Below are 14,344 nucleotides of genomic sequence, written 5' to 3' on the forward strand. Positions count from 1 at the left end.
TGTGGTCGTTTCCCCTGCTATCAAATGTAAGTCAGACTGTTCTGGACGCTTAATGTAGTCCAAGTGGTTGTTCTGAATTTCTGAAAACGTTCTCTTTCCTTTTCTCTTAGCGGAGGTGTACGTCATGGGGATGCTCTTCTGCCTGGGTATCTTCCTGTCCTTTTATGTTCTCACCTTCCTCATGGCCTGTGTGGAAAACAAGAGGTAAGCTGCATTTTTTCTTCAAATGGAAAAATGACCTGATAACCTACTAGTAAACAAGTTTGGACTTGGTTTTGGGGCAGATGTGTATTGCATGACTTCTAAATCCGTTATGATATAGGGAAATGAGTGGGTTTATGGGTCGTGTCTTGCTACATTCATATTGTATAGATACAAACTGCCTATGGACTGTAGCCCACTTATAAGCCATAATTGGGCCTTATTTTGTGTTGATGAAAGACTGCTGTTCAAACACGATTGTGTTCCTTAAAGAAGCAAAGACATTGCCTTTATTTCATCAACGTGTAAGGGCCTCAGCTTCCCGTCAGTATAATGATTATGATTGACATTCTTACATCATTGCCCAATCTTTAAACTGTATTGACTTCGCATGGTGTTTTGAATCATTCTGCAAAAAGTTTGTCAATAATGTATAAATGTTCTCTACCATAATCAGGTGAAAAGACATAGCCTTGCGCCATCCATCTATCTGTGCGGTTATACCAGGCTAGAATAGGGATGCAATCAGATAAAGTGGCCAGATAGGAGGTTGTGTCTTTTTTTTTCTTCTCTCCCTTGCTTGCCTGGTGTTGTTCTTTATCCCCTTGGCATAGACATGTTGAAGCAGGGTTCTAATGCCTCATGTATGTTTTTTTTCAGAGGTCACCATAAGAGGGAGGGTCTGGCGCACCCTGCAGACATGTCACCTGCAGAGACAGGTGAGTGTCAGGAACCAGGCACAGGGGCCACATATCTGCAGAGGTCCTTGAAGGACCAGGCTGTCTTAACGTTTAGAGAAGTTTTAAAAACTGTAAGCTTGAATACCCATGACCACCTACATACAATTAGTGTGTTTGTTGTGTAAATCGGCTTCATATCGTATCACTGAAATAAAGACAATATAATATCCTATGATTCTAACTTTCTGATGACATTTTGTGAAATGCCCTCAGAAGCAAGTATGTCGGCTATGCCCCTAAGTCTGCCTTTTTGCGTGTGCGTAAAGTATGAGAGGCAAATCTTTCTACTTGGCAACATTCTAAACAAGCTAAAATGTCAGTTATCGCCTCAGAGTTTATTTGAGTGACATTATTTTGGAACTCCATGTGGTTAGAGCATCTGAAGCCAAATGTAATGTAAAATGATTGCTTTATAGCCATCCTCATCTGTTTAAGACTCACAACAAGAGATTATGGATGATTTGGGGAATTCAATTTACTAACCACTCTCTTTGTTTCTCCTCTGAAATCTCTCTGTTTCTCAACTCAGCCTCTCTGTTAGGTAAGCATCAAATGTACCAATGTTTCACCAATGTTTCACCAATGTTTCTGTTTAGCAATAATGTGTACAGATTCTCATACCTCCCTCTCCCATAACACATAAAATTACATCATTCAGAGTGCATTTCACTTTACCCACCATGAATCTGTCATATTCGAGCGGGGTACATTGTTTAGTGACAAACCTGGGTAAGATAACTCAGAGTGGGAAATCTCCAAATAGAAGAGCCCTATGGCTTCATTCTGCTAGCCAAACAAAGCCATAGGGCTATCAATACCATTGATCAATAGGCTATCAGTACTATTGATAAGACCTTCTTGCCTGGTAAATTTAAATTGTGGTGCATGCAGTTTGGGCTTTTGCCACGTATGAGTTGGTTTTTGACTGTGTATAAAGTTGTTATTTCAGAGGTGTATAACTAAAAAAATATATCGTTTTTGGAAGGAATCCTCATTTACCTAAAACTGTTAGCTGGTTAGATAATGCTTAATCCTAACCGACTGAATGAAAATGAAACAAAACATAGCATTAATTGAAAGAGTAAAATAAATCTTAAACAAACTTGTGTGCTAATGTGTGCTAATTCTCCAGTTTTTACAAACTTTTATAGTGTTAAACTGTCCTGGTATTGGAGTATGAATTCTAACTCCTACGTCTGGTTAAATCATATCGTCTTACAGTATCAGCTATTTCCCCACCAATGTTATTGGCTTATTGTGTTTGGCATAGACCAGTCCACTACAGTTCAGTGTGATTTCTGTCCCTTTGCAGGAAAAGGCCTGGTTAACCCTTCGCCTTATGAGTACGGTTCAGTCGGTAAGTCATTTAGTCTGAATCTTACCTATTTGTCTTTGTCTGTGCACACGGTGTCTTTGATGTGTCAACATTAAATGTCCCTCCCAGTCCACCTGAGAGCCATGGTTACGTGTCGAAATATTACATGGCATGACGCATGAGTCAACTCTCAAAAGAAGGTTCTTAAAGTGTGGTGTTTCTTTCTGTACATTCTTCCCCTTAAGCCCCCAACTTCTGCTTTGTCTTTTCTCCTTCTTCTTTCAATCAGCGGACAATGGAAGCACTTTCAGCTCAGAAGTGATCACTGACAGTATAGCATCAGCCGATGTAAACTATGGATACATGGGTATGGAAAACAGAAGCACACACATTTGCACTGTATTTTTATTCTCATTATTGAATAAATATATTAACAAACGAATTATATGTTTTTGGTTAGTTTCATGTGGCCCTTTACGTACAATATTTAAAATGGATTTGACAGGTATTAAAATACATTCTACAAGTTGCCACAGGGAAATGACAAAATAGGCTGACTGTTACTGTTTATGTGTAAGCAGAAGTAATACGGATTCGCTAGGATTGCATATTTGCATATGGATTCATTGACCGTGGTTACATGGATTCGAATAACTGCCTTAGTCGGACTGAAATCGCATTATCCGTTTCATGTAAGCACCTTAGTCGGATCGTAGTCGGACCGCACATAGTCGGACTAACACCCCTGGATAACTCGATCCGATCCAGTTGATAGTTCGACTATTGCGGCATGTAACGGTGAATTGGATAAGGAACTGGACTTTGCGTCTTTGCGCATGCTTGAGATCCCGCCGCCATCCTCCCTCCCTCCCTGCCAGGTCGTGACCCGGAAGACGAAAGAGACGATACGTTGTCTCAACTGTTCATACTAATGACACGTTTATTTATGAATATCCTGCAGACTGTCTCACAAGCTTATTCTTGTTGACTATGAACAAACATAACAGAAGAGGTCCGAAGATATGAGTACCTTTACAACCCCTCCTTAAAACGTATAAGGACGTTCAAATTACGATACTTATGTGGTGCCAGTGTTGACAAAAACGTTGACTGCGACTGTTTGGACAGAGCGCGCTAATTCACCGAACAAATACTTTCATATTAATTTCCCACCACTTGTTAGTCATGTCATCCATTCATATCGATGTGAATCAATCAATACTAATACATCTTTAACTGTGATGTGTTTTTGTTTCATTTCACAACGTATTTACTGTATAATCAACGATAGCAGGTGCCCGCTTGTAAACAGTCCACATTTTATTTGCTTAAAACACACAGCAGTACTGTCAAATCAGAAAGCAAATCAGCTGTTAAAGGGCTGTTACCTGACCAAATACCTTTCAAACTCGGTGATAGTATTCACAACTAATTTGTTCTTCATTCTATCAAATATGATGAAGTGTGGTCCGCGACGGCCACAAGTAAATTATTGCGACATTTCTAACATACAACTCAGAACGAAGAGAACACAGCCAGTAGTAGCCTAATCTAATAAAGAGTTGTCTAATCTATTAACAAGGTCATGGATTGGTGGCTTAAGACAGGAACTATGAAAAGAAAATTAAATGAGAAAGCCTCAAACATAGACAAGGAGAAAGTGGTTCAGCCTCATAGGGCATTATCTCGTCGCGGAGTTGCATTCAAAACACTGTGTTTTTCTCCCGCTGAGACAGCAAGATGATAACTAGGCTATATTCTGTGTTGTGTGACGTTGGATAATGACAGCTTTTAATTATGAAAAGTTGACTACTAGGATGGCTGTATTAATGCCAGTGGGCTAGCCTACTGTTGGTAGTGAAATACTGCGGTCAGTATGCGCATCGTTGTGTTTTGTGATGTCTGTCTGAGTGTGTGATGGGAGTATGAGGCTGTGAGCGAACTATAATTTGTAACATAACCAAGTCACGCATGGAGCAGGGTTCCAGATGCTTTGCCTTGCGCATTGTCATATCTATAACTAGCCTACTGGTACGTACAAAAGGAGAGCCCGCGAAAATCATGTGTGCGCTAACAATTGTCTGGCGCCAGGTCTTGGGTAGGAGGCATGTTGTTCCGGGGATATTTAGTTAAATGGTCCGCAAATTTTTATTGGCTAAGTGGTCCTTGGTCTGAAAAAGTTTGAGAAACACTGCTTTATAGACAATAACGATCATACACTCCCATTGCACTCAAACAACCACACTCAAACGAGGAGGTATTGTATCAATTAGCCTATTAAGTACTGTATTTATTGATTGCAAAGAGTTCAACGTTACAGCAACATAACTTTGCTCCGGTCGCTAAATCTGATATATCCGTGTGCATCATCGCTCTCCCTCTCTCTCTCTGCCACACCCACCCTGTAACCTACGTGTTTATACATTATAGAAGCAAGACCATTATATTGTAACAAATCACGGAAGCGTGGTATATTTGTTATGGCTTTTTATTAAACACAACACACTGTCACAATGGCACGGGCTTTATGCCCACGAACAGACTGTGCTACCGTCACCCACCTGTATAAGCTCTGTCCCAACACAGAACAACGACATGTAATTAGAACGGTAAGGAACATATAGCCTAGGGAACGTCATGCATAACATAAAGTATAACAGTATGCGCCCGCTGCACGGCATTACGGGGCGACTATGCCGACACGTTATAATATTCTGGTTTAAAGTTAATGCTTGTGAAATCAGCTGTCACTCGACTATTACCTGACCAATACCTGTCAAACTCGGTCATAGAAAAATATCATGAATGCATATTTATTACGATGGGGAAACTATAAAATCGGAGTACGGACAACTAATGCCCAGCGTTGACGATGCAGATATAGAGCTGGAAACAGCTAAATGACCTACAGCCCAAATGCAGTGAGCTTTATCAAGCCCTGGAAAGTTCGGCACATTTGCCCGTTTCCACAGCGTCTGCTGAGCGGTCATTCAGTACAATGGGGCGTCTTAAGACATATCTTACGAAGTACGATGACTGACAAAAGACTGACTGGACTTGCTCTTATGAATATTCACACAGATTTGGAAATCGACAGCGAAGAAGTACTTAAACAATTTGATGCAACTGGCAGAAGGGCAATGCGTTTTGGCTGTAACCCATTATTTGCGCGCGTGTGTGTGTGTGAATGTGCATGCGTTTCTCTCGCCTTTTATCTTTCACCTTTGAATAATGTAACTTATAAACACATCGGCCTGGCAGAAACAAACAAACAAACAAACAAACAACCCAAGAGGCAACACGCATTTCTGGACCGATGAACAGACGCGATTCATGCTCAATCAACTGTTGTTGTTATTGGTAGTGGTGAAGAGGTCAAGCGGAAAGGGCTGTATCACCACTAGTTGTAATAAAAACAGCGCCACCTATCGTATCGGATATGACATGCTTTCGGCCAATGATTCGATTTATTCACTGCCATGTACATTGGGATAATAGCACCTACCCTCGAAAGAAAGCATAGTCCGACTAAGCAAAGATTCGAATTATACCATCATGTAAACACACTGATTGTGTTCAGTTGGTACAGAATTGGAAGTTCAGAAGATTCCATGCATTTAAATCAATTAGTGCCTACACCCTTTAGTTCAAGTCTTTTATCAAGTCTTTGTGTTGTTCTGTGCATCTGACAATAAGAGTCAGACTGGGCACTGACAAGACACAGCAACAACCTACCATAACATAACATAAAATAACTAGTGCTGTCAAACGATTAAAATATTTAATCGCGATTAATCGCAAATTTTTATCTATTCTAAATGTCCCTTTGTTTATTTATTTTTTCCATTATTTTATTTTTACTTTAATGCCCTTATCAACATGGAAAAGTTTTGTGGCTTGCTTTATGCAAATGTTTTATTTTATTGAAAACCAATATTGCCAAACAGGGCGGTACAAAATAAAATTATAAAGTGCACATTTCAGGTAAGCAAGGACTCAGCCTATAGTGCAGTTAAACCATGGCTTAATATTTTCTTTTTTTCAAGTTTGCTGGGAACATAGCAGTCAGGCCTCTTATTTCAGAAACATTGAACCGTAACAGTTAGGTTACCAATAAAAGGTAAGCCTACTACTTCTTTGCTTTCAGCCAGCTGCCTGTTGACATTTTCAGACAACAGTGAGGCTCGCTTCTTTTGCACAACACAACTTTTAAAAGTAAACTTTCCATTCAGAAGCTTTTTATCATCCATTTCGCTGTATCGCGCTCACCATTCACTCAAACCGTAACGTTAGCCTACTACACAGTTTGCGAGGCCAAAAAGAATGTTAATCTAAAAAAATAAATTTACGGCGTTAAAATGGGTTTGCGTTAACGCCGTTAATAACGCGTTAAACTGACAGCACTAAAAATAACATAACATATAAGTACTCTGAACATAAATTAAACATATGATAAACATATAATAAACCTACTAAATATACAAAATAAATATAATTATTAATATATATATATATATAAATATACAATACAGTCTGCTAAACATATAATACAAATATAGTAACCTATACTAACCTAATAGACCTATACTAACCTAAAGACAAATCAAGTGTGGGTAGTAACAGGTAGTGCAATATTACCGATAGTACAAATAGTAGTTGAAAGTGACAGTGTGTAAAGTGGCGAGACTGTATCACTGTCCATTTAGAAGCCTGATGGCCCTTGGAAAGAAACTGTTCTCCAATCTACGGGTGGGAGACCGAATGCTTCAGTAACGCCTGCCAGAAGGCAACAACATCCCTCTTTATGTTCTTCAATCTACGGGTGGGAGACCGAATGCTTTGCTAACGCCTGCCAGAAGGCAACAACATCCCTCTTTATGGAGATGGGAGCTAGAACATTGGTTTTGGTGGCCAAATTAATGTCACAGAAAAGTTTATTAGCCATTATAACTTTCTGTGAGTTATTCTAACTATATATTATTGCCCATCACCGTTTGTTTTGTATTAGAACGGTCTTTGGGGAGTGTTGGCTGCAGTCGGCAGGATTCTCTCAGTTCTGTGGAAGAAGATGATTATGACACATTGGCAGACATTGACTCTGATAAAAACATCGTCCGCACCAAGGTATGCTGATGCCATTTTGATTTTATATTTGTGTACTGTTGAACCTAGTAACTGCATTGTAGGAAATCTTTCAGGTGTACAGTTGCATTAATGTCTAGTGGTGATGAACTCGTTTTCTTTTTTCATATAATTTATGTCTTTACAATTTTAGTTTTACTAATCCACGCTACTGACAATTGTTTGCCTGTCTATTGCAGAAGTACCTCTGTGTATCAGATCTGGCACGCAAAGATAAGCGGATCCTGAGCAAAAAGTACCAGATCTATTTCTGGTGAGTGGTAACAAAACGTGATATTTTTACTGTTATCACAGAAAATGTGCAGTATGTACTGTATCAGGGCAGGGACTCAGTTACCACTGAGAATGCAAGGCATTCCATTTTTTTGTCAAGATTCTTTATTTATCTACCCACTTGATTAGATTGACTGGTTTGAAGTTGGGAACATGTGAGATATCTCTGTAGGTCCACACTGCATGGCCAGTCCATAGCTGTTCCCCCTGCCAGGGACGTTGTGTGTAGGAATTTTCATTGGCCCTATCTAACTGCTATTCAAAGACACCTAGACTTTCCTCTGTGACCTTCATTGCTGCATTCACAGCTGCAGAGATATGGTATAGGACAAAAATATATGATTTCATACGTTCTAGTCAACAATTTCATAAATTTGCAGTTGGAAAACAAGTTAACCAGTAGAAGAGAGACTAGAGATTGTATGTTCTGCATAATTGTAACTACATACTGTATTAAGACCATGCGCAAAACAATATCATTAATATATCCATAATGTTTAGAGTTATGGTTCCAATAATGGCGTAGATTTTCATTTATTTTAGTCTAGGAAAGAACCTCAGGCTTCTTTCAGACCAGCAATTGTAAGAGGCCAGAGTTGATGTCATATGAGGCCTTGATATTTGTAATATCAACAGTTAGTGGATGGTGGTGAGATAATAAGTAGATGTGTTTTGTCCACAGGAACATTTCCACAATAGCTGTGTTCTATGCCCTACCTGTGATCCAGCTGGTCATCACCTACCAGACGGTACTGTTGGCTCATTACATCATTAGAGAGATAGCCAGTGCCATTCTGAGTATTGTCCTTGTAGGGGCACATGTAGGAACACTACACTAGAAACAAAATGACTAAAAGTGGTGAATTATAACACTTATATTTTATAGCCCTTCCACAATACATTCATTATTAATGAGTAACAGGAATGTGATTGTACTCCTTACTGTATATTTGTTACAATTTGTTAAACCATACGCAAGTTACTGATTAAAGTCAAACACAGTGGACGAATTCCAGGTGTACCAACAGCATCAAATCACATTTTTTAAGATTTTATTACATGTTTCTGTTAAAGTTGCCCTGGCAACCTCAAGTTTTGACGAGCAACAAAACCTCTCTTGATGAGGAGCGTGCCCATTTTTAATTTGCATAAAACAGTGGATGGAAACTCGCACAAAAATGTTAATAAATGTGCTTAAATATGCAAATGAGTTGGATGGAAACCCAGCTTTTGACAAGTCCTTAGAATAGAAAAAGCTTCTTGTCTCTTGGGACAGTGAAAGAACTTGTTATAATTAGACTGGATTAGGCCAACAGCCCCAGCCCAGGCTCAAGTTCCTCAACGATCTCCATCAGGCCACTCAAACAAATTCAATCTGCACACAAAAGACATCTAAAGTTCATTATGTTTTGTTGCAGTACAACTCTGATGCTCAATTGTTTTTATTCTTGACAATAACAGGTTGTGAATGTGACAGGAAATCAAGACATCTGTTACTACAACTTCCTGTGTGCACACCCATTGGGAGCGCTCAGGTTAGTATATTCACATCAGCCATTAACCCTTAATTCCCTTTAATGGTGCTATGTTGGTCGTTTTAGGAAGCTTCATTGATAGACTAGTACAGCTAAACTAATACAAATCTGTCCTTTGTGGAAAATAGTCCTCTGGTGAAAGGGTGTATTATAATCAGCTAGGTCAAGGATTCCTCAGATGAAGAACATTACATAACAAGTGACTTGAAAAGCTACAGGACCTGCGTTTTTAGTTTATTTTTTTGTACAGTAACAGAAATCTTTCTTTGAAATCTAGACCAGGGAACTGAAGTTTACACCAAAGAACTACACAGATATACTAGATTATGTGTGATACTGGAAAACATTTGACATTTTAGATACATTAGTTATATTTTTTCCATTTTTTTCTTTTCATGGAGCGCAGCTTCACCTGTTGTCTCTGAGAAACAACTCCCTGAATTAATGTTTATTAAGCAGTTATGAAGCCTTTCTGATGGTTTAAGTGCATGAAATTGTTTTTATGTCTGCAAATGCTTTTCATGCAGTTCCTTCAACAATATTCTGAGTAACCTTGGTTACGTGATGCTGGGGCTGCTCTTCCTCCTCATTGTGCTTCAAAGAGACATAACCCACAACCGTGCACTTGTACGGAATGACCTGGCTGCACTGGTGAGATGGATCTCTGCAAATCAGATTTCACATAAAATATAACACATAAAACCTGCTATTCTCCTATGATTATATAAACATCTCTTCTTTCTTTCTTTCTCTCTTTCTTTCTTTCTCTCTCTCTCTCTCTCTCACTCTATTTCTATCTCTCAGGAGTGTGGAATCCCTAAACACTTTGGTCTGTTTTATGCAATGGGCACAGCTCTGATGATGGAGGGACTTCTCAGTGCCTGCTACCATGTCTGCCCCAACTACACCAACTTCCAATTTGGTAAGTCCATACGCAGGATTATTGAAGATGTGGTTTTCAGTTTGTTCCAGTCAACTTCACGTTTAAGTTATTAAGGAGTGTTGTAACATTTAGAAACAACAGCTGCTCAGCCCCAGTGCATTAGACCTTATAAGCTCACAGGACGGGAAAGCAATAAAGCTCCGCTATAACCCCTATCTACATACTCACAAACTGTACATGGCCGGTCTGTCCAGACCATGTCTGCACTAATGACTGTAAATAGAGGTGGACGACGTGTCGTCTCCAAAGGTGAAGCACTGCAGGACCACTCTGCATGAGTAGCCGTGATGGATAGGTAGAGTTAGTCAAATACCCAGTAGAGATCATTATGAGCTTATATTGATATTGTAGCCTTTTGACAGTAACAAATATGAGAACCGATGAAAAGGAATAGGAAAACATCAGGGCACGAATTTCACGGGCGGCACAATGGCCATAGCCATCGTTGTTCCCCTTTTCTGGCCTTGATGTCCTAGTAGTTAATATGGCATGTTCCTTGACTCCTGTGGCCCTGGTGCCCTGCATGCTGTGCCTTTATTTATTACCTTTTAGGAGAAACCAATGACGTTGGGGACATTGCCATTGTAAATGTATCCGTTGCCTAGTTTTACGCAAGACAAATGCTGCTGTCAGTTCTGGTTTTGATGGCAGAGGCAATGCAATGTTATCTTGTTAGCAATGATATGACGAAGTATTTCGATATCTAAACAGTAATGTAGGCTTTGTAGGCTACCCTTAGAATGTCATAAAGTTCACAAACACGCTTACCAAATAAAGTTATCTTGTCAGCATTCTGTCATACAGTATTAAAGTATAACGTTACTTAGCCCATTTATGTTCATAATGATCATCGGAGAAGGAATGAAAGTGACATCTATGTCATTGCTAGTTTGTAGGATTTTATTTAATAGAATAGGTAACAGTAGACTCTCAAATACCAGCCAAACAAACACACGAGAGAGATAGAGATAGAGAGAAAGATAGAGATATAGTGTTACACTTCATACACTTTTATGGGGCTTGATATAGAATGATGAGCTGACGGTCGTTGCTGCAGCTTCATTAAAGACAGTCTACAACACCCTGCACCTTGATATCGGGACATACCTGACTAGATGGGTCAATGCAGGAATAGGATACAGGTATTCTACGAATAATGCACAATTCTGATTTTTCCTTCTTTTTTTCAGACACATCGTTTATGTACATGATTGCTGGACTATGTATGCTGAAACTTTACCAAAAGAGACATCCAGACATCAATGCCAGTGCCTACACTGCCTATGCCTGCCTTGCGGCAGTCATCTTCTTCTCTGTGCTGGGTGTGGTAAGTATAGCATCAAGGGGTAGAACATCCTGAAACAGATAAAAAACTAATTTCAATTCTGTGTATCACTGACTGTGGTTCACAACTAGTGTGGAAAAAAATCAATTGTGAGTGCTGGGTCAAAAAAAATTCAAGCGTGTTTCTATGGTTACCCCTAGGTGTTTGGAAAAGGGAACACTGTTTTCTGGATCGTGTTCTCGGTGATCCACATCCTGTTTACTATGCTCCTCAGCACTCAGCTATACTACATGGGCCGCTGGCGGTTTGGTGAGCTCTCTGTAATGATCTCTATTAAAGAGCGAGAATGAACACTTTCATGCTTTCATGACTGTGGGTTTTAAAAAGTGGTTAAAAATCCGCAAACTATATAATATACTGTATTTTCAGTAGAAAACTGTTCTAACGATAATGTATAACTCATTGCATATACTGCTGAAGGATTAGTCTAGGCTTAGCCTTTAATGCTGTTCTTTGGCCGTGCCTGAGCATGTAAATAATGCATGAAAAAACATACTGAATAAATCAATTGTGGATTACAGATTCTGGAGTTTTCCGTCGGACGCTACAAATCATCTACACAGACTGTATCACACACTGTAGTGGGCCTATGTACATTGTGAGTAAGACACAAAACAGACATGTCATGTTCCCTGTACAATTAAACAATTTGACAGTTAGGGAACTGTCTCTTACTCTGCATATACCTGTAAAATATGTTATAAAATATTATATTGAATCATGTGGGAAGCCAAAATGTACCCTTGATTATCCTTGAGTACACTTTGAACACAGTGTATGTGTGGTGTTTGTTTATCGCAGGACCGGATGGTGTTACTTGTTATGGGAAACATTGTTAACTGGTCCCTGTAAGTATACAGTTCACTGCTATATAATAATTACAATATTTTTTTATTGTGTGTATCGTTATTATTATTTTGACACAATAAACTAATAAAGTGCTGTAAAACGGAATCAATCTTTACATTTAATGTTATGATTTTAGAAGCCTTTTCATGTGTAAATAGCTGCTGTGAATACTTTGTTTTAGTAAAGAGGTTAGAATACATAGCCGGATCAGATATCCAGTAACCCTTCCCAATGTTCCTCAGGGCTGCATATGGTCTGATTGAGAAGCCCAGTGACTTTGCTTCGTACCTACTAGCCATTGCTATCTGCAATCTTCTGTTGTATTTTGCCTTCTACATCATTATGAAGGTGAGAATAAAATTCTGTGCATTTTTACAGTGACCCAGTTTTCCCCCATACTTGTATTGTGGTGTTTTAAAATTGATTGTGTGTGTGTGTGTGTGTGTGTGTGTGTGTGTGTGTGTGTGTGTGTGTGTGTGTGTGTCTGTATGTAGCTCCGCAGTGGTGAGCGGATCAAGTGCTTGGCCCTGGTGTGTATTCTCTTCACAGCAGTGGTTTGGGGCTTTGCTCTGTTCTTCTTTTTCCAAGGGCTCAGCACATGGCAGGTCAGCACTATACACTACCACACCCTATAACATTTTAACTACATTAATGTCAACTATGTCGTTTGAAAAAAAATGTGTATGTGAAAACTTGAATTGTTCTTTCGTATGTATTGAATCATCATAACATTAGATTTAGTGCACACATTGTATCTGTTCAAAATGAACATTGTGGTAAACTAATATTAGATATATAATTCAACCAGTCTATTGTCATATCAGTGTGGTCACTAGTTTCTCCTCTGTCTTGCTGTAGAAAACTCCAGCTGAGTCTCGTGAGCACAACCGAGAGTGCATCCTGCTCTCCTTCTTTGATGATCACGACATCTGGCATTTCCTCTCCTCCATCGCCATGTTTGGCTCCTTTCTCGTGAGTCATCTTCAGTGCAACGCTTTTGCCAACCTAACCAATTTCTCAGAACCTGAACCTGGCACAACCTAACCAATCTCTCAGAACCTGAACCTGACACAACCTATCTCTCCACTTCTCCCCACAGGTACTTCTGACTATGGACGACGATGTGGACTATGTACCGAGAGACAAAATCTATGTGTTTTAATCCATAGATTGACTCTCACCTGTCCCCGTCAGTCATTGCATGGGCGAAAACCTACATGCACGTGGATGCAAAGAGTGACTGGCTGACTGGCTGGTCAGCCTGACTGTACTGCCTTTTCAGCCAGCACTTCTGTGCCCGGAGACAAGAGAAAGGTTTCAGTGTGCCAATCAACAAATCTTGATCATTACGGCCCTGCACATTTAGATCACGCCATCAAGACTACTGTCATTGCTGTCTTTTTTTAATGCTAATGGTAATGAAAATGATAATCAGGATGTTTGTTTTTTATGTGTATATGATTGTGAGGGAAAAATGTGTCTTGCCAAATCAGTGGCCTTTAATGTTTTGAGTCCCTCCTGTGGTCAAGTTCCAATACTGTACTATTGCTGAACTGATCTTACAAGAATTGATTGTATATCAGTAAATCATGAACATGCTTGTGACGAGCAGCTGTTGCACTATTTAAAGAGAAGGATCCACTTTTAATAATGGAATAAAATATCTTTTGTTTTGTGTTATGAATGGTATTATGTTCTGTTACGGTTTTACAATAAAATGATTTATGGACAAAAACAAATAGGAATCTTGATCTCTAGAAATGTGTGAAAAGCAAGGCCGGTTATAGAACTGGGTAGGGGTTTGTTCTGCCCAGCCAAATTGGTAAACCTTCATTCTGACTTTTTAATGTCAATAAGGCAGCATTTCATGAAAAGAATCCCTTGATGACTGTAAGTGACAACATGTGGGTGAATCTATTCTGTTTGGGGATCTTCTATCAGTCAGTGGCACAGGAAGCATTGTATGAATTAAGAAAAGAATGTAGTCGACTAAATACTAAA

General features: G+C 39.3%; 1 protein-coding gene across 1 annotated transcript; it reads left to right on the plus strand.

Moving 5' to 3' along the window:
• Position 1: 1 nt before the first annotated feature.
• Positions 2-14,082, plus strand: sidt2 (SID1 transmembrane family, member 2; the record flags this gene model as incomplete). The annotated part of the gene is made up of 20 exons (XM_031574106.1): positions 2-26; positions 111-204; positions 862-920; positions 1,471-1,482; positions 2,254-2,298; positions 2,546-2,623; positions 7,265-7,380; positions 7,578-7,651; positions 8,354-8,420; positions 9,133-9,206; positions 9,734-9,857; positions 10,011-10,128; positions 11,340-11,476; positions 11,635-11,743; positions 12,016-12,092; positions 12,296-12,342; positions 12,586-12,691; positions 12,838-12,948; positions 13,202-13,315; positions 13,443-14,082. Coding segments are annotated over 20 exons (1,650 nt in total), but the record flags the coding sequence as incomplete, so codon positions are not given.
• Positions 14,083-14,344: the final 262 nt, after the last annotated feature.

The sequence above is a fragment of the Clupea harengus genome, chromosome 9 (assembly GCF_900700415.2).
Source record: "Clupea harengus chromosome 9, Ch_v2.0.2, whole genome shotgun sequence".
Classification (NCBI taxonomy): Eukaryota; Metazoa; Chordata; class Actinopteri; order Clupeiformes; family Clupeidae; genus Clupea; species Clupea harengus.